The 22027-nt window shown below is 43.5% G+C and overlaps 1 protein-coding gene across 1 annotated transcript in view; it reads right to left on the reverse strand.

The window, feature by feature from the left end:
- Positions 1-2547: 2547 nt before the first annotated feature.
- kcnh8 (potassium voltage-gated channel, subfamily H (eag-related), member 8) overlaps positions 2548-22027 on the reverse strand; it is a gene marked incomplete at both ends in the record, with an annotated part of 41375 nt that continues 21895 nt past the window's right edge. The window contains 10 exons of the mRNA XM_079287581.1: positions 2548-3138; positions 7475-7554; positions 7827-7942; positions 8206-8513; positions 9500-9538; positions 10702-10916; positions 15206-15455; positions 16726-16925; positions 18149-18358; positions 20777-20981. Coding sequence (XP_079143707.1) covers positions 2548-3138; positions 7475-7554; positions 7827-7942; positions 8206-8513; positions 9500-9538; positions 10702-10916; positions 15206-15455; positions 16726-16925; positions 18149-18358; positions 20777-20981 — 2214 coding nt within the window. The remainder of the gene's footprint in view (positions 3139-7474; positions 7555-7826; positions 7943-8205; positions 8514-9499; positions 9539-10701; positions 10917-15205; positions 15456-16725; positions 16926-18148; positions 18359-20776; positions 20982-22027) is intronic.

The raw sequence follows: 22027 nt of genomic DNA on the forward strand, positions 1-22027 counted from the left end.
GCATGCGCTTTCACCTCAGATGAACCGTGGCAGCAGCTAACAAAAGACAGACACACATGCATGCACAAAACAAATACACACTACTTCTACAAACAATGTGGACAAACAACAGTCTTGTATGACAGAGGTCTGGCATCATTAACTTTGTGTGTTTTGTTGGCGAGTCCAAGAACAATTAATTCAGCAACAGCTGTTGGAGGGATTTCCATAAAACTCTGCACACATATGCAAGTCTCCCTCACGATGAATTATTATGGCGTTGGGGTTCCCTAAATGTTTCCACTGCCGTCATCATCAATGTTTTAATACGTCCAATACTTTAGTATGTGACCAAAAACTCCCATAAATGACATTCCCATCGGCTTCAGCTGTAGGTTCCTTATTGTTGGGTGCTAATGAGCAAACGTTAGCGTGCTAACATGCTAAACTAATATTGTGAACATGGTTAACCCTTTGGCTCAAAGCACAGCCTCATATGTCTATAGACTTTTACATTTTGAAGTGGCATAGCATAATTTACAGCTGGTTTATCTGTAGTCCTGACATCATAAATTTGTCTGGATGTCAGCAGATTATTGCAGAAACCGAGGCACAAAGAAAACTTTGATTTGCTGGAGGAATCGGCTTTGAGCCATCTCATCAAGAGTGATTTGTTTTTTTATTTGAATGTCCATGAAACTGATCAGGAAGTAAATTTTACTCTGCATGAGCAGACGTTTTATCCACGGACTTCCAAAACACAACAATTGAGCGAAATGAAGGCCTCTGATAGCCACCAATCATTGTATTGCAATGTACATGTTAAGGTTTTAAGGAATATACTTGTATCTGTTTCGTAAAAGAGAAAAAGGGGGACTCCTGATGTGACAATCTCATAAGCTCCATCATGCTTTAATGAATGTTTCTGTGAAAACTGAACAAAAACAACAAGCCAGGGGAATAACAGTCATATTTTTCATTTATTAACATAACAGTTATTTTTTTTATCTAATAATATCAAAATGCTGTGGGAAAAAAGATGTTTTATTACAGTACATTCCATTTGCAGAGAAGCAGATGCAAACCAACATGAAGTCAAAAGAGTACAGTAGATCTGTCAGGACAAGAGTTCGGATCTTTTTCCTGGTTTAAGATTGCATTGGCTGGTACCAGCAACCAGCACCACCATAACTTCATATACACACTCTTCATATCCCACACTCTTGCATTACTTCAGGTAAAAAAATACATCTTTAGTGTTGATACATTCATAGAAATATAAAAGCCTCTTTATTTCTTTGTTGTGCTTTTATATGGGAGTATTGCCTTTGCTCTGAACAGCTCTGAGATCTCAGAGACGGTAACCCTGGGTGGCGATCGGGGATATGGCCTCCAACGTGGATCAGGAACCAATTTAGTATCGGCACTTTGCTCCAGGCCACTTCACAACAGGGGCGACTACATTGTCCCTAAATTGCCCAGTTGTTGGACTGAGCCAACATACGATAAATATGCATCAGTAAATGCCAGGTTCAGGTAATAAACGATTGAACCGTGGTTCCTTTAAATAGATAGATAAATGGCAAGCTGGATTTCCACAGGGTGTCATGCAGCATGTTAACGTGTGTCTACAGGCACCACTCGAAAGGCTTGGAAAGGCATGCAGAGAGCAAGAGAAAGATAAAGAAGGAGGGAGAGAGAGTGTAGGTGTGTGGAGAAAAACACTGGAAAAGAGAAGCAGAGAGGGAGAACGGGTCCTTGTGCTCAGTGTGACAGACGACAGCAGGGGCTGTGCTGCCCGAGGCACAACATACCCTCCAACCCCCCCCCCCCAACATCTCCATAACCAACTTCCTCCACCCTCTTCCCCTGAGGGCCAGCTGTAAAGAGCACAATACGTCCCATCTCACTCCATTCTGTGCTCCCAGTCCAACCAGCCTCAACAAGCCACGCACTGGTACACACAATCCAGAGCACCATGTGGGGGTTGAGTGTGCAAGGTTTAAAAGGAGAGGAAAGGCCAGAGATAGGAGGTTGGGGGGATGGATGCTAAGAGCCCCCATCCCTCCCCCTCCTTGTCTACAAACCCCATCACCACTTACGATGCTTTCTCCCCTTCCAACCAGACCAGCTGACCTGAAACCATCAACAGCATGGAGCAAAAAAAAAAGGGAGGACTGAAAGAACTCTCTCCTCCGCTGCATCCGTTTTGTCTTCCATTATGATCCCAACACCCCCCAACCTCAAATTGGGGGGTGTTGGGGGTGAGCTGTGCCCAGAGAGCTGCCACGATACAGATCCTCGACTGATCCAAACCTCTGCAGCTTGTCTAACGACACTACATTTCTATAAGGTAAAGCTAACGCACCTAAACCTTCTGTACTTGTTTTCATGCAACAAGATTTTTAAACACGTGCCTTTAAAACAAAAGGAATCAAAGTTGAATCCCTGCAAATGCCATCCAATAATATGATATGATCAGCCTGAACTTCAGTTCAGGAACATATCCCCCCCAAAATATCCTGGATTGAGTCCTGCACAGTCCAGGAAAGTTCAGATGGAGTGCTGCTACAAACCCTTAGTTGGGTTGTGGTAGGTGTCCGCAAGTCCAGATTGCAGAGAGCACCCAGAGCTCTGATGAGGGCCCTCATCTCCCCCGTCCTGTGATAGTGGATTGTGGTCTCTAGAACTGATGGAGACAGAGACCCCGTCTTTGTAGTGGGAAATCTCTGGTGAGCTGAGGGGCGAGGAATGCAGGTGAGGCTCTGAGATGACGGGCTGTAGTTGAAGTGCAGATAAGTTGCGAGTTGGAGGGGGAGTTGAGCTGGGGATTGCAGAGCAGCGCAGCTGGAGGTCCTGGGATCTCTGTGTGAAGACGTCTGTGTGGCATATCGCACCATGTTGCTGAGGGATAGTGAGGGGAGAGGAGGGCAATGAGATGGGCATGTTCGTCCAAATGGAGGCAGTCTGAGAGGAGCATGGTGAAAGGTAAGACATAGGAGGGGTAGGATGGGGCAGGTACGTGAGGTGTGCTGGGGAGTAGTGCGTTGGGCAGACTACTGTAGGTTGCGGCGTTGACGACATGAGGGTCTCCATGAGTTGGGCCATTCTCCTCATGACTTGTCCAAGGTCGGCCACTTCCCTCCCGAGGTTACTCACCTGCAGAAACAGACAATTTATATTTTTAGAGAAGAAAAATGAATGCCTCGTGCATCCTCATCCATGGGTGGGGTGTGGCATGAAAATTAAATTATAGGCACTCAAGTGGATGGTTAGAAAGAAGGAAAGAAGACGAGCAGTTTTTGTTTGGTAGTGGCAGAGTCCATTATTCCTGCACTGGATTATTTGAATTTTCTAAAAAGAAAATTCGACAGTGGATTAGTTTATTAAATTCAATATTTTTGCAAGTGTTGCAATCATTTTTTACTCATTCCTTATAATAAAAAAAGTTTACACTTTTACATTACACTTGTTTACAGTCCTGTTATCTGTTTGTCGTGCACTTTATTTTATATTCTTTTAAATTATATTGTAAATTTTAATATGTTTCTATTTCTTGCACTGTTGATTGTTGTTTATTATTCAATGTTATTGTCTCATGTTATGTACCACCTGCCATGACAAATTCCTTGTATGTTACATACATTGACAATAAACGGTTCTGATTCTAATTCTGATTGTGATTTAAAAAAAACCTGTTTCTGCTCTACAGGTATTTGCTTTCGTATTAAATTGCACTTGCTATTACCGTTATTTCGTCAAAGTCAACCAGGTGTCAGGATCCAGGGTCCCTGTCTGACCTGTTCGGTGTTACCTCTGTTTCCCCTGATCTCCTCTCCTCATGTGTTCTGTCATTCCCCCATTTGTTATTGTGTGCCATGTGCTCTCTGTTTGTCCTCTGCCTCCAGACGCCTCCCATGGCCACACCCTTGAGTGTGCACAGCTGAGGACACTCCAGCCGATCACCTCCTGCTGCCTGACACACCAGACTCAGGGCCCACTAATGAGTCTCCTGTCACTACATAAGCTCTGGCCCTGCAGTCTGCGGTTGTCAGGTCGTACCGTCTTTCACCCGCGTCAACCCCGTGGCGTCCTCTGCCCTCCTTGGGTGTACGGATTACACTCCGCCGCTCTGCCCTCCTTGTGTGACACGGACTACTCTCGCCGTCAAGCTGCCAGCCCTCCGGTGTCGAGCCACGGGCCTCACACCGTCGATCTGCCACTCGGGTGTCGGACCACGGGCTCCACACCTTCACACATTCTAAATAAAACCTGTAAATAGTAACTTCTGTCTCCTGTGGTCTTGCGTTTGGGTCCTACCTGTGAACATAACATAACACCAGGACCCAAACCAGGGTATCCAAACCTATGGCCTCTACTTCTATAACTCTCAAAGTGGATTCACTGCCACATACAGTAGTTGACGTTTTTGGTGTAATCAAGACAAACTTTCTCGGGAAAAACATACTAATTAGCAAGAACAAAAAGCCGCAGGGTGTACTTTACATCATCATGAATTTGGTATTTTCAGGTCAATCATTTTGGGTCAAAAATATTTCTGTCTCCTGCCTGCCGTTTAGCATGTTATCATCGTGCTGCTATAATTGGTCATTACACTGAAGGGTGGGGGGGGGGGGGGGGGTGGTGATGATTAGCTGCTCTCTGCACGTGGCGTGTCCACAGAGGGCACGACCAGGAAGCCCTGCCAATGTGCCATCTGCTTCTAGCAGTCAAAGCACTCACGACCATTCATCATGCCAATCATGCACATCAGTGCTACTGGAGCAGCCCTCAGCAGGACACACAACTCCAGGTGGGAACTGCTCCAGTCGCGGTGTGAATACGGCAAGAGGTGATCGAGTACATTGTGATCACGACAGACCAAACAAGGCTTCTCTCCTCTTCTCTGGGAAACATGGACACACAATGTTACGTACTGTACACATATGTGAATTTGAAAAGTTGTTACGAATTCATTGTCGTATCAATGAACATTTAATTGTAAACTTGATTACATTTCTACATTCTTTAACATCAAGGTTGTTGATCTACGATACTGAGTCGCACACAATAGTTTAAACAGACACATGATACATATTCTCTCTCCTCTCTCGCCCTCTCCTCTTCCTCACGGAGAAGCTGATAAAAGCCAGCATGCGTCTAAACTCTGGCTCTGATAAAAATAGAAAAGCTGAGAGCGACAGGACAGTCCAATCTGACACGCTGTCAACAAGATTCTCGTACTCCCACCTCAGAGACAACCGTCTGTGGAGATAGTCAGACAAAAGAGCAGCCATGGATGACGAGAACTCACTGCAGCTACAGGTACGTGTTACGCCCAAAACATATAGTATTAGCATCTTGAGATCAAACAATGCTGAACTTAACCACGAGAGGTATAAAAAAATATCAGAAAACTCACTTTGCTGGAGAACCTTGGCCTTTAGCTGTTGTAGTAAGCAGCATGGACAAAAAGGGACAGAGGGGACGACTTCCAAAAGGTGACGGATGCTCTAAAAGTATTTTTTAGGGAATCATCACCCCTTAGCTCAACTGAGTGTTTTCTGCATCATTCAACTCGTTGTTATCGTCGTATGGCACGCGGCTTTAAGATTTTGGTTCACTTTCAGCAGTCTCATTAACCTTGTTTACAGCTACTCAGCATGCTGTGTATGCAAGATCAGCACTAAACAGCAGACAAAAAATGAGCCACTTGCTGGTGTATAAATGCTGGTGCAGCATTTAACAGCCTAAGAAGACAGAATGTGTTCCACCATTGGTGGAGACCAAAGCAAAGCAAAAATATAATGAGTATGTTCATCCGGTAACCAGAAACACGCCTCTAAATAACTGCTGTTGCTCAGTGTCTGTCAGATGTGTGGCTAGATAACACGCACATGATGTGTGAACACAATTGTTGCTTTCAGTGTTTGATTTTATTTCCCACTGTTCATTTACTAAAGTAGGCCACCACTGCTGTGCATACGTGTGTGCACCTATGTCTCATTGTCAAGCCTCTTCTTGCAATCATGAGTGCAATTACTTAGACTGTTCAGGCAAAGCTCTCCTTCCTCCAGCTCTCCTGTGTAGCTGCACATTATGATTTCCATGACACGGTACACAGTTTCCATGTTAGACCTCTCTTTGACTGCACTAAGTGTACTCATTCATCTCCCACAATGAACCCTCCAGTGGCATAGATGTAGCATAAGGCATCATTTTTCACACATTTTGTAGTTCATTAAAACACTGCCACTTTGTTTCAGGTCAGAATCAGCAAAGACCTTTACAGTTGTTTTTTCAGGTGGCAATAACTCATATTTAAAATTGCAGTTTGTTGTATTTGTTTGTTAAGAAAAATAACACTGCCAACCACCACATTGCATGTGTTTGTTTGTGAAGTTAAGTGTGTCTAATGGATTTCTACCCACAACTGAGATGTAGCAACAACAACTGGAGTGGAACATTAGCTGATTTTATATGCACTTGATGAGAAACTGTGCATGAGTTCACCACAGTACTGACAAACAGTAATTGGGAAAATCAATCCTTTTTTCTCCGCAAATCATATACGGTACATTATAAAACGTCCCTGTGTGTGTCAAATAACAATGGCCTCATTTGTCATTCATATTTGAGTTTGTGTAGAATGAATACAGGGTCTAAATACACACAACCCCTTTCATCTCCAACGGTGATCTGAGTGGATGGATCCAAGAGAGGATTACCAACCTACAAGACCATGCTGAGAGACTTCCTGTCAAACACCGGTAACCCGCAGAGCCACAGACAGGACAACAGAGCCAACAGTGTGTAACTGTAAAGATGCTGTGCCATTATCTGTCTTTTCATAAAAATATCTGCCTTCTCCCCTTTCTCCCTCCACTTCCTTCTCCTCATGTCTCTTTTTCTCTCTCCGCCTCTATCTGCTCATCCCAGGACAGGCTTAGCGGGAGCTAGCAAACACCCCTTCTCACCTGCTAAAAGTCTAATGTCAATTTAGCCACCCGCCAATCAAAACCATAGGCAACAGCACGAGAGGCTGTGTGTCTGCGTGAACGGATTATTTCAAGCTGGACAATGAACCACCAAAGCCTACAAAACCTCAACATGTTATATTGTACAACGTGACTGACGAGGCCCAGTAGGTCTGATGTAAAAAGAAAAAGCTGCAAACGAGACACTGGGGTCAGGATTTCCTGAGATTCACCAGACTGATTAAATGTAAGGCTCATGAAAACACATAAATGTAGGGTTTAGGTATTAAAAAATGATAACTCTCCGTAAGGCCTCATTATAACACCACATCCTCGAGCAGACTTTTCTACAATGTCACTATTACTTCTCACAATCCTTTTACCTGTCTTGTGCCTGACATGCTGATTCAGCCATATGGCTCGTACTTATTGAGCCCACCTGTCTCTCTCTCTCTCTCTCTCTCTCTCTCTCTCTCTCTCTCTCTCTCTTACACAGACACACACACACACGCACACACCTGCTGGTCGAGGTGTCGCAGTTGTCCTCTGGTCTCTTCGGCTTTAGCTGCTAACTCTGCTGTGCTGATCTGCGGTATATCTGTGACACACATCAGCAAGTTACAAATCACTCCACGGATAAGAGGTACAAATTTACACCCAGCAGATGTTGCATCAAGGCAGCTGATACATACTGGAGGCATTGACAGGAAGTGCAAATTCCCATTAATCACCCTCATTATACAACATCACTGCAGGCATGTGGATGTTCAAATGTTTTCACTTCCCAGAATGTGGGAAGATGAAGATATTGTAGACGGTATCAGGTCATATTTGTGAGGTAAATTGCTGAGTAGTGTAGTATGGGAGGACCTGTGGCGGACGCTGAGGCACTGGTTGGTTCATTGACAGGACAACCTCGGCTGGTAGAGAAGGGGAAAGCCAGGGAACCCTCCGTCCCCTCACTGTCGTCAGTACCGTCCACTATCCTGCAGAGAGACAGAAATGTGTGTGTGTGTGTGTGTGTGTAGGAAGGTAAAGATTGGTACTGATGATGTAATCGGATAATTTAGAAACAACATTGACGTTACCAATTAATAATATGGTTATTGTAACATTGTTGTATTGTTTCAAGTTTCATGGTCTAAAAATATCATCGTTTGTACCAAAGGTACTGTGTTAAAGAATGACAGAAAATGGACCCAACACAGAGTCACAGGGAGGCAGACAAATCAATGGCGATCAAACTCACCTGGGGCTGAGGTTGGACGGGTCTAAAGTGGTCAGAGTAATTTCCTGGATCTTCCTCCGAGACCTCCTAGAACTCTGTACCGAGGTGTTCTGGCTGGATCGGCTCAGCTGAGACTTCCCACCCGTGTCCCAGAGGTTCACCGCCTGTTTCCTCTCAGATGATACAGACACAGACATGGCCTCATCTTCCTCCTCCTCCCCCTCCTCATCCTCCTCCTCCTCCTCCTCCTCATCTTCCTCATGTTCCTCCTGTACCTCTATGATGCGTGGATAGCCCTGAACCACTCCTCCATTCCTTCTCACCCCAGACTGTAAATTAAATGAAAAAACAAAACAAAAAGAATTGTTGAGGCATTGTTGAGAATTAAAATCTATTCATGACATTTCAAGTCATCTGAAGCGTCAGCCTTGATTATGTCAAATGCCTCTTCTTGAAAAAACTAAAAAAAAGCTCTTCTGTAATCAGCTTGCTCTGAAGATGCTGAATACGCTAAGCTGTATTTATACCATGGCCCTGAAATACACAATGGTGTTTTGAATAAATAAGTGTGCACTTAATATGCAAGGAGCAGAGCACTCAGCTGGATTTATGAACGACATGGTTGACCAAAAATCCCCAGACCAACATTTTAGACTGAAACTGTGACCTGCAGAGTAATGAAGGCAACAAAAGTGAACTCTGACATCAGTCTTGTGCCCTCTTTTGTCATGCATGGGTCTGCAAGTTGAGCAAAATTGCAAGGACGCTGATCAAATATACTGATGAAATAATGAAGTAGCTCGTAACAGTAACCTATAGATCAGCCGGCGATGACCCAACTCTCTTCAAAGGAAGCCAACACCTGCGTGAGGTTAATGGCTCCGACAGCTGAATTGATCAAAGAGCAGCCCGACAGCGTACAGATCTATATCACCCTTTATTCAGAGGAAGAATGATTTAATGACTGCCAACACAGAATTGATCTTTCTCCTCCCTAAACCTACCAAGACAAAAGATCTCTCTATCAGAACTATTAATTCCAAAAGAGTGATTGAGTCCATCATTAGCGGGTCTACGCCCTGCAGACTTTCATAGATTCAGAAGAATTGATCTGCGGTTGAATGTGAATTTGATTTTTATTGTTTCCTATTGCGGGCTGATTAAAACGTTGCGGGCTGGCATCAAGAAATAGGGCGAGGTGATCGAGGTCGGACAAGCCTTTTGGGTCAATGGTACCCGTGTCACAATCTATTGCCTTTAGATTGTTAATCATCAATCAGTGTTTGAGTGTGTTACAGTGCTCGCGGTGCATTACCTGAGTATCCAGAGCTGCTGTGGAGAGTCGGGCCTTAATCTGGAAGAGAGCCAGAGAGGAAATATACAGTAAATGAACTGCAGGAAAAAGCAATCAAGATGTGGCCTTTCTTCTCTCAGTGTTGAATTACGGGGGAGCTATTTCGCAACGCTCAGCAGTAAATTTGACAATACACTATATATACTAAGACTATATGGCTTGAGGTGATCCAATGATGGAAAATAATTCCCCTCAACACACTGATGCTGGTGTGTTGTGCTCATGTATCGTATAGTAATATTCGTGCAATCTCACCCTCTCAGCCACAAACACATCCTCTGACTCCTTTCTTCGTTTTTAACACATACTCGGTCCTGAGACTTGGGCTGCCCTCTCTGCACATTAGCTTCACCTAAAAGCCCAGCGGCAGGTAGAGTGCATATGTGCGCAGTTGTGTGTGTGTGTGTGTGTGTGTGTGTGTGCATGTGTGTTGGTGTAAGTGGTCCAGTTGTGTTTGGGCTGGAGAGACAGAAATACCCAAATTAGAGCTCCTACAAGTGCCCCGGCTATTTTTCTTTCTTTCTCACACACACACACACACACACACACACACACACACACACACACACACACACACACACACACACACACACACACACACACACACACACACACACACACACTCACACACACACACAAACACACCTTCCTCTTTCCTCTCACCCAACACATCAGTCATTCTCACACATTATTGCAGGACCATCATTCATTATAAAGAGAAATTGGCATGTGTATAAAGTGCTTGTCATGCATTGGTGGGCTTATAGGGCTCATTCATTTCTGTTTTTTTTCCCAATACAAAAAAATGAATATATCAGGAACTATCAGAGTTTATGTAGATTATCAAAACAATGGTAAAAATCGGATGAAAAAAAATGAAGAATACAAAAGTCAACAATAAAATGACTTGTTGTGTTTCTTCATGAGAGTCCAGTGCATAATCAACACCGCATTTGTATTTACTCCACACTCCACACAGTATGATTGTCAGTGCATAGGGACATGAAATCAAGTGGAAAACCAAGTGATGAACCAAGCTGCTCATTTGAAAGAATCTGCAAAAAAAACAACAACAGTAAACCTCAGTTATACTGTATTGATACCATTCAGAGACTGCGGCAACTTGGCGACTTGGAGAATCTATACTTATTGGATGGACTTACATGGGTCTCATGTCCCTCCCTCAGATTGTATGTGAGGTCCTGTTGGATGTCCTGGACAAAGCGCTGCGAGTATTCAGGGTAAAGATCCAACACCTCGTACAGCCCCCTGAGGTTAACACACTGCAGGTCACAGTAGGTCAGGGCTTTCACGTCCGCGTTGGTTTTTATCACTCGGTCGTCTAAGGACAGGTTGGCCCCGATCAGATCGCCTTTACCTGCTCAGAGAGAGAGAGACGTGGACATGGGTCAGAGTAAGGGGTCACAGCATACCGATTTTTCTCTGGTAAAAGGGTATGAGGATGTAGTCTCTGTAGTTTCTCTCATGTAAATGTCGATATGATTTAATTCAGTGGTCAAGTGATTCATTGATGAACTACAAAGCTACAAAGACAAAGCAAGTGTCATGCTAGAAGAGGATTAACACCAGCCTGGCTAAAACAAGTTCATATTAATCGTTTAAAACGGACCAGCAGCGTATTAATAAAAAGATTGATGAAGCAATAAATGATACAATTCCTCTCTTGGGTCTGCCATAATCTGCCCTGCCTTTGGGTTATGTTTTTTTTAAACTTTCAAGTCATTCATTCATGTTTAGTGTTTTCTGTTTTATTTTGTCGCCTCTAATTTCTAATATCGCCTCACTTCCTGGCCTTTATTGTCTGCCCCGCCCCAATTACTTTCACCTGTCCCTCCTTAGCTCTGCGGTCACCTGACCTGCTGCTCCTGTTCCCACTACCCCAATTTCTGGAGTACTCAGTTGGTCACTATTTAAACCAGCCCAGTTCCTTTTTTGTTGTTGTTGCTGGATGGAGTTTTGTTTGTTTATTACCTGCGTGCCGTTACCTGCCTGCATCTTAGACTCTCGGTCTGCAAGCCTCTTGTTTGTTGAATCATTCAACTGCTCCCGTCAGCCTGCCTTTGTGTGTGTGCTTCCCCTGCTCTCCTGACTGTAACACGGCCTATTTCCGTCGACTAAGACCAGACAGTCACAACTGAGGAAAACATGAGGAAATGAAATTGGCATCAAGACCGTACTTCCACAATCATTTGAGGTCACTGTGTTTTATGCTTTTTCCAACTGAGACTGTTGTGGTTCAGTTGTGGCTGAAGGCAACTCTGAGTTATATTTCAACTTGTTGCAGCTTTTTTCACAATACATTCAAATAAAGCTGACAAGAAGCTTTTCTTTACACTTCTTACACTTTGCACTCTACTGTCTGTTGTCCATCAATCTGACACTTGTCAGATTATGTTAAAAGCACAACTGGTCATCTGAACGCATTGAGAACTTGATGACGCAAACGAGATGAAACTCATGAGGTATTGTTGGGGAATTTACATACCACCAAAAAAACAAAAAATAAGAATTAAGTAGACTGTACAATGTACAGAATATAATGATTTACAGTTTATTATTTAAAAAACATAATCACTCTTACTGTTTTTAGTAAATTTGAGTCTTTGAATGAAGTTGTGCTGACAGCTGTTTCCTGTTCTCATACAGAACGAAGCTGTACGAAGTACCACGTTCGTGTTAATGCCCCTTAAGCAGTGATGAAATATGCATTACGGTCACTGTGAACCGTGAACGCTGTTCAATTTCACCGAAGCTGATGGAGCAGCAGTCGTGACTGTCCCCCCCCTTCTCTCTCCCCCTCTCTCGCTTTAGCGCCTATCTCTCAGTCCATTCCTCGCTTCAACCATTACTTCTCTCCCTCCCTCTCTCTGTTTCTAGATTCCTCTCTCCTCCTGACATCTGCTTCACTTTTAATACTGTCCGTCCGTTCTGTTGTCTCTCTTCTTTGCTGCTTCTTTCCTTGTTTACGTTCCTTGCGTCTCGTACTTTCTTGCTTCCTTCCCTTTGTTTTCTGTCTTCTTACTTTCCTTCTGCCTGTTTTCATTTCATTCTTTCTTTCCTTGTCTTTCCCCCTATTTCGTTCCTTTTTTTATTCCTCTTTTTTCTTATTTCCTCCAGTCCTTTTTTCTGTTATCCCTGTTTCCTCCCTTCCTCATTTCTCTATTTTGTGTTTCCTGTCTTTTCTTCCTTGCTTCCTTACCTTCTTCTTTTCTCTGGTTTTCTTTTCTTTTGTTCCATCCCTTCTGTTCTATGTTCCTTCCTTAAATTCTTCCATTGTCCAGGTTTCCGTCATATCTTCTTTGCTCACTGCGTTCCTTCTTTTTCCGGTGCTCCTTCTCCTCCTTTCTTCCTCCATTCCACTTCTTTCTATGCTTCCTCCATGTTTCCCATATTACTTTACTCCATTGGGTTTCCTTTCCTTTCCTCTGTCCTTCCTTCCTTTATACCTGTTTACCTATTTTTCTTCCTTCTTGTTCTTCCTCTTTCATTCCATTCTCAAATATTTGCCCCCGCCTTCCTCCCGTTCCCCTCCACATCTTAACTCAGCTGAAGTCTCTTGTGTATTTTAAATTTACTCTCAACTTTCCTCCCTCCCTCCTTTTTTTCCTCTTATCTGTTCCTCTCATCCTGCAGCCCCTCCTCTTTCTGTCACGCTATCCCTTTACCTTCAATCCAGTTGTTTCATTTGTTTCAGAGATTCTACTTCGGTCATTCTCTCTTCTCTCCACCAACCACACTTTTTCCTCACCCTCTCTCTCAACATGGCCTCTCTAGCTCTCAAACACTCTCTACTCGGAGGTTCTGAGCTGTGGCTACAGACTCGTGTCCTCTTCTTTGTCACAACACAGGAACGAGTAACAGTGATTTGTTCGCCTTCAGTCAGACACTCGATGCCACCTGACCTCCTGCAGTCAACAGGCAAGCACAAAGCACACAGACAGTGCTCTCCCCCCCCCCCCCCCCCACACACACACACACTTTCCTGACACACACGCTTGTGCCAGATTGTTCTATAACTCTGTGTCATGAAGGTCAGATAGCAAAAGCCATTCAGGTCACTCTGTACAAGAGGCTGTGTTACACAGCAGATGTGAGTAGTTGGAAATACAACGAGACTGCGGGATGTTCGCATCTTGTTTCAGATGCATTCAGCACCAAGAGACCTGCATGATGGCTATGGGGCTTTTCATTACATACTCAGACGATCGCACAATGTGTATGCATAACTTAAACAGGAAATTCTCCACCAGGTAGAAATGTGTGCAGATGTACTGAAGGAAGGGTGTGATGATGACAGATCATTTTCTGTGAGAAGAGCAGCGCTAAATTAGTTCCAAAACCAATTCTCCAAGTAGTTTCTTTCAATGAAGATGAGAACGGTACTCGAACGATTCTTCTGGGCAGAGCCATAGCTGTTTGACACTGCTTCCAGTCTTTATGCTAACCTAAGAGCTTTTGATATTACAAATATGCATTTGGTTGCAAACACAGTAACGAGATTATCATCTATTAAGCAGTCCATCTGCTGTGGTCGAAGTCTCTGCTGGACCAATTTCTTCATCTAGTTAAATATAAATACGTGTATAAAAAAAAAAGTCAGTCGTTTCTTTCAACAGTCCTTTCTTCCATACAATCGAATTAAATTTCCTGTCATTAGAACTTCGCATAATAACCTCTACGGCATTACTAGCACAACTCTTTTTTTTTTAATCATCATGATTACTATAGTATGATGACTGAAGATACCCAAACATATTTTCTTAGTTTGAGCTGAATTGCAGCTTCAGCAAATGTTTTACAACCTCGTTTCTCCATTAATGAGAAGCACATTTGGAATTGCTGAATCGGTTATACCACCACTGAAATACACTGAGTATTATTCTGTTTCTGTAAAATGCAAACAAGTCAATGCTGGCAGGTGATATAATTAGCATGCTGCCTTTAAAAATCAAATATTAATTCAACACTGTAACTGAAAAATGCATCCAATGGTGGCTTTGAGTAGCCTATAAGGACTGATTTCACCCATCATGGACTGGCCCGGACAGCATTGAACTGGCCTAGACGAGATGAAACTGAAATTGCCTGACTCCGATGAAATGGACTGATGAAATAGACTCGACTGAACCGGACAACACAGATTGAACTGGACAGGACTGAATTACAATGCCGTAGAACAGACTTGACCATAATCTGCCAGACATAGACTGGACTGGATTAACCTGTATGGGATTGCACAATCATGGGATGGTCTGAATGTTGTATATAACATAATATATACTTTATATATATATAATATAACACAATCTGGGGTTGAATGTTTGTGTCTGTTTTCAACATCTCACCCACGTATTAAACCAGCTCCCCCATCTTGCATGCAGAGGTAAGTCTTTGACTAACTACTAGAACATAATATTGAAATAAATTTGCATCTATCTAGGGTTGCTTTTCCAGGAGTTTAGTAACAATCAGCTCTAGCTGTAGCCTAAAGTTTAGGCTATAGTGATGCTCCTAGTTCTAAAGACAATGATGCTCATTTGACAGCTTTATCACAATAAGCCGCGCAGAGCTTTAATATGAAGTTTGCTGCCAAGAGTTACTTTGTAAAACTATAATCCTTCTTCCCCTCCCATTCCTTTATCGTACCCAGGATGGCCAGCACCATGCCGTCTTTCAGAACCTCCATGGATCCGGAGCAGACAAAGAAGATGGCCTGGAGTGCGTCGCCCTGTCGGAGGAGGTACTCTCCGGGCGCGCAGAAGGACGTCTTGATGTGCAGCGAGAGGGAGCGCAGGCAGCCGCGACTGGCAGAGGCAAACAGCGACAGCTCCAGGATCTCCTTGTTAAGGTGCATGGTGATGTCGGATCGCAGCTCGTCCGGGAAGTCCTTCAGCAGCTGTAAAGATGATGGGAGGAAGAAAGAGAGAGAGAGAGAGAGAGAGAATGAGGCAAGAGTGAGGCTAGCAGGACAGCTGTGAAAGCACAGCCATGCTGCAACTCAGTGATTACATTTCCAGCCTCGGTTGCCTATGATTTGATTCCTAAGCTATACCACAGGAAACATTAGTGTCAAGGCAAGTTTATTCACACAGCCCAAAGTCAATTGTTTGCCTGAGAGCGTTTTTACAATCTACACAACACACAAAACCCTATTCTCTTAGACCCTAAGATATAATGAGAAAAAACTTCCGACACAATTTAAAAACCTCCCTCTTCCAGGACATTGTTGGAAACAAAACCAACACGATTGGTTTTCTATGTCCTATAGTAAAGATACAATACATTTATGAACTCGTTGGAGCCTAACACCTTGATCAGAATAGGCATGTCTGTTAAAAAACACTGAATCACGAATATTTCTAATATGCTGCTGTGTAAATCAACACAAATACAAAGTTGCCACACGCACAACACACAAATGCGATCTGAAAAGGCCCGTCTCACAGTTCAAAAAAAGACAAGTCAAATCATTGAATATCATCAGTCTGTACGTCTCTTTGACCGGACTAAGATCTGGAGCTCACCGTCATATAGAGTCGATCAATGAGTCATCAGAGCCAGGCTGACTTTAATCAACAGGCCCATCTATAATTCATCTGGCTGGGATTCGTCATCATCGCTCCATCTCAGCGCTGGTCTGGGCTCTGACAGCTGTCTCGCAGGCATTCACAGCCTGGGGGGACGAGCTGCTATTAGACGACTAACGGTTTGCCTCCTTTTGCCTCGGTTTGTCAAGAAATGGTGTCGTTCCCCCTCCTTTTCTGTTTGTCTATTCTCTGAGCTGTCCTCATGCCATAATGTTGTTTATGTTGTTCAGTGCCATGTCCCGTTGTCCCAGTTTCATGTGTATTGACATGCATGGTCCTGGAATCATGTTACCTAGATCCCCACACATCTCCAATTTCCATACATTCATCGTACGTTGCACTCAAACTGAGTGTGACTTCAACTACAAGCATGAGGATGAGGATGAGCATGAGGATCATGCAGTATTGATCATATTATCACTTGTATGATGGGTTTGAATGTGGATGATGAGGATTGAGAAGTATGTGATCTTTCAGATGAATTAATGATCCCTGTATGTTGGCAAAAACAGGAGTTAACAGAAAAAGGAGGGTGAGGTTTTACACTAATGTAAGTGTGTATATGTGCGCGTGTGGTACCTCATTACAGTCGATGCCGTTGTTGACCGACCAGGTGGTCTGAAAATACTCCAACATTCGCTGCTTGACGCTCTGCGGCAGGTGATGGACACGTATGAAGTCCTTGAGGTCTTTGGTTCTGGTGTGGTACTGGGACCACCGTGAGTACATCCTCTGGATAATGGCTGTCACATTCCCAAAGACCAATGCATGCATCAGTGCTGCAGGTGTAGAAGCAGAGGACAGGAAATGGATTAGGGAGAGTTAGACAGGGGAGAGATCATTTTCAGTTCCACGACAGAAGTTCACTTCTCACCTGGATAGATTAGCACGGTTCCATGGAACCTGCTCCGGAGCAGGTTATGTTGGCGATAACTCGTATAAAAGCACCGCCTACTGACCAATCAAAGCTCTGTACGGAGATGTATATGCAGTGGGACATGTCGTAGTCGTGTCTTACAGAAACAAACTGGATGCAGCATTACTTTGCTCCGGTTACTGTAATGTACGCTGTGGGAGATTATAAAGTATGGAAGTAAACCTTCTTACTGCTTTGAATTGTGTTTTTATATTTACTTTTTCATTTGCTCACAAGTCACACCGCCAGAGTGCAGCTGAAGGAATAAGAGTGCATCCAAGCAACATATCAACTTAACAGAATACACACATGTAATTATGATCAGATCTATCGTGCTCGAGATGAAGCAGTGATATTAAAGATCTGTTCATTTACGTATTCACAAATGTGGAAATCTGTGGGATTCCACAGTAATTTTTCTACGACAAGGACAATATTAGCTACTTCTACATCCAGAAATGATGCATGAAGAGTGAAGATTGTGGACACAGTGGCAAAACACAAATGTTTTTTTCACAAGAATCTCAAGCTGCTCTTCACTCTAACGGTGACATCACACACTCTAAGCTGTGCAATACACACCCATTATAAAGTCAGAAAAGGGCTGAAAAATCATAAAAGTTAAATTGCTGCAGTTCAAAAAGTTTAAAAGATATCGGAAAGCTGAATTACGCGGCAACATTTTAAAGTTGAAATGGTGTCTGTAGCTGAAAGTATGAGGAAGTTGAAGGATTTGAAAGTTGAAGAAGTTTAAGAGGATTTGAAAATCTTCTTCATAGAAACCCATTCAAAAAAAAGTTGCAAAAAGCTTAATAATTCAAAAAGTTTAAAGGTTAGAAAAAGTCATAGCAGAGATGAGCTGAAGGAGCTGAACATTTTGATAGTTGAACGGTTTCTGTAGCTTAAAAAATGAAGAAGAAGAAGGGGGACGGAAGAAATAGTGGAATAGTTGGAATGCTTAACAGCATTCCAACAATTACACGCTATGATTGTATATGCTGTAAAATCACTGTGGACCCAAAAGTAATGTGACCTCAAAAAACAAATTTGATTTGTAGACAATGCTGATGTGTGCATTCTGTGTACCTCCTATGAGCATGACGCAAATAGAGAAGATCTTTTCGATGTCAGTGTTGGCCGACACGTTGCCGAAGCCCACGCTGGTCAGACTGCTGAGGGTGAAGTAGAGGGAGGCGATGTAGACGCTGCGGATGGCGGGGCCACTGCCGGTCCCGTTCACGGCTCCTATGGCATAGTACGGAGACTCCAGGCGCTTCCCCAGCTCATGGAGCCATCCTGTATTTAAATGGAGATAGTGAAGGATAGAAGGAGCAATGGATGGTTATAGCTGGTATCGAATGCACTCTCATTGTGTTTTACAGTAACATGATTACAAAAGTCAAACTTGCGAGAATATAAGGACAACGTATCTGTTCTGAGCAGTTTTTATAGTAATTTTAAACAATCAAAAGGTGCCTTATTACAAAACCTTCCATCTTGCAAAGTTTCCAATCTTCTAGCATTCCTGAAAGTCTCCATGCTATCACTACAAGTGCACCATGTAATTAGTTGTTTTTTTACAATGAGCTGCAGTGTTCATCTCAAAGCGCAGTGCAGTGAAGCATACAGACGCAGACAATGCTAGCAGCATTGTTTCCAGGAAGTTGTGGTGAGCGGTGCTTTCCTCCGTCCTGCATCTAGAACGACGCACTTAACAGTGGAAGCACACACACAAGCACCTGCATGGAAGCAAGCACACACACACACACGCACACACACACACACACACACACACAGCTGATGTAATTGTAGCTGTCATATTTTCCATCCAATACGGATTTTACAACAGACTTAAGGAATCAATAAAATCGATGAGGAAATCATGAACTTAATTTCGCAGTTAGCTGAAATATTGAGGAACCAAGACAAACACCCGATCAACCCGATGAGGCATGACGATTCAACAACATAGTTATTAGCAGGGACCTCTCAATACAATATTTGGGGTCAAGTCGATTGCTCTACGAGGCTTATCGTATTACAGTGTATCTTCAGAAACAGAAACACGTACATAAACATCTACCTTGATTTAAAAAATGAAATAGAACTGCAGGTTTTAAGCATTGATAGCTTTTCAGAGCCATTGTTCTTTTGGAAATAATGAGCAATGAAACTTCACCATTGAATAGAATAGAATTCATACTATCTTTATCCCTTTAAGGGGGACATTTTTCTCTGCATTTGACCCATCCCTGTATACAGGGAGCAGTGGGCTGCCAATGACAGGCGCCCGGGGAGCCGGGGGTTCAGTGTATTGCTCAGGTACACTTCGACACGTGACACGTCCCAGTCGGGGATCGAACCGTTGACCTTCCGCTTCCCAGACGACTTCTCAACCCAGTGCGCCACGGTCGCCCCAAAACGTGTCAATGAGCCCAACACATGAAGTACATGAAGCAGAAATGAAATCGGAACACACAAAAATGCAAGTGGACATGGAATACATGCAAGATTTATGTGCTGACAAATGTAAATAAAATTGCCATTCTTTTATTGATGCCAGAAGATCAATAAAAAATCAAAATGTCTTCTTTAAAGCCTTTATTCGGAGCCTCAAGCCGTGAGTCATTTATTCCATCGATTATTGCTCATAAAATTCAATACGGAGCGCGGCTCTGGATGACAGATCCCTCGGATAGAACAATGGAGATGAAAGGAAACCACATTGTCTGGCTTCATTACTGCACGCATAAAGTAAAACAAAAACCACAGACAAATACATGTGTATCAAGAGCATGTCATGCTTTGAGTGCCCATTTAAGATCACTTTAAGAAAACTGCCAATATTGCTGTGGGTCTGAGGTTAAGCCCCTGCCTTCTCGAAAATCTCTCACCGAAAGCCTCAACTGCTGTTAGCTTTCAGTGCCTTCTGTCTCAACCTGTCATGGTTGATGCTAAGGCCCTCATTCCTTTAGCATCATGTGCGGTACACCATACATGCCATTCAACTCTCACCACAGCAGCAGGTAGCACTCATTTAGATTCACACTTTGATGTTCGCTGCAGCTCAACCGCTTTTTGACCTGGATTATTTCTTCAGAGTAACTGCATTAATGTCAGAATTCTGTATGATAATGCAGTCGAGTGTCTCTTGGGACATTCGTCATTTTCATTCATTTTGGGTCATGTTTCGTGCTGAATCAGCAGATTCAGTGTCACGCTAACAAAGGCCCTGTTCACACCTAGAATTTATTAACATGCGTCTTAGGTGATCCAATCGCAAATGTGAATGAACCCAAGACGCATTGCGGACACATTGAGATCCGATGACTCAGACCACATCCGGAGGTGGTCTTAACCACGTATGGCCACGTTCTTTTAGCAGTCGGTATGTGAACGTGTCCAGTGCCACGTTGAACTGACGTCCTTTGCGTAAGCAGAAGTACGTACTCATACGTGCGTATCAAATTGTGGAAGATGGCTTCCTCGCTACGTGCAACATTTTTGTAAAGCCCGTGGAGTGCGTAAAACATCTTGCGCGGTTTGGTTTGCCTGGAACACGCTAAGAATTAGAGCCGGTCTGTATTGTTTTGATTTCTTCTTCTTTTAATTTCCTGCAGACCAGACACGGTTTTGTTTAGTTCGTTTTCAAACATCAACAACTGAACTTGGAGGTGTTTTTTGACTTCTGGGGATTATTTTTCCTTCACTCACCGATATCCCAGTTGTAGGCGTTGGCCTCCATCTCCATCTTGCCGATAATGTACCAGATGCAGGCCATCCAGTGGGCCAGCAGGGCGAACATGGACATCAGCAGCGTCAGGACCACTGTGCTGTGCTGCGAGTAGCGGTCCATCTTCTGGAGCAGCCGCAGCAAACGGAGCAGACGGACTGTTTTTAACAGGTGGACCACTGACACCTGGGGATAAAGAACAAGCACCCAAGGTGAATTCATTCTAAGGATGTTGTCATATACACGGGTATCATTTGTGAGGCGTACATTGAAGGTGCCACTAAAACAAAGCATTGTCTTCACCTCCCTCTCCACGACCATAGCTCCTGAGGGCAACATGGTTAGTATTCCTCGCAAAGCAGTGATTCAGTATCACAACTACATAACTCCCTTTTCATTTCTTGAGATTTGAAGGTGTTCTGCTGAGGGCAAAGTCAGAGAGACACACAGATATGAAGAGAGCGAAACAGAAACTGTGAAAGTGAGGAGCAGGCGCCGATCGTCTCCCCGTCTTACAGACAGTTAATCTCAGGGGAAGAGTGATAAACCAGCACACACACACACGCTAATAACACTGCCTGAAGTGGTGAAAAGCTCTTAACCATGCTTCATGTCCTCTCCAACATTAGTGGCTGCTCATATTCTCTCATATTCTGTAATTATACCTCGACAATTGCTTGCAAATACATCAACATAATGATCTTTATGAAGATTTTCTGATGCAGGAGTCCTTGATTATAAAACGACCCATTAGAGCAATCAGGCATTGCTCAAAGGTGTGGTTTAAATTTGTTTTTATCTCCAATGCATCACCGTACAGTATTTCTCGACTCGTGCTTCCTTCATTTTCTGTCTTTGCTCACTCAAACAACTTCCCGCGACGGACTTACGCACACAATGTTCCCTCAAAGTTCCCTTTTACTCCTTTCCCACTGTAGATGTGACGTGAATGTCATCTATTGTGCACCTGCTCCTCAGGCAATCTCCACTGACAGTCTATCATTTGGGGCTTGCCATCGTGTATTCCCTTCGGCGATACACACACGTATACACTCACACGGATGTATGTCGCGTGTGTATTTGTGTAGTGTGTGTGTGTGTGTGTGTGTGAAGGGGTGGTGACTGGGGACAGGTGGAGACTGAAAAAGTGGGGCGGATATTCGGAAAAGGAATATATAATGTAATAACTATAATAAATAGACAGGGAAGTTAGACATGGGCAACAAAGTAAG

This window comes from Melanostigma gelatinosum (genome assembly GCF_949748355.1).
Source record: "Melanostigma gelatinosum genome assembly, chromosome: 17".
In the NCBI taxonomy this organism is placed as follows: domain Eukaryota; kingdom Metazoa; phylum Chordata; class Actinopteri; order Perciformes; family Zoarcidae; genus Melanostigma; species Melanostigma gelatinosum.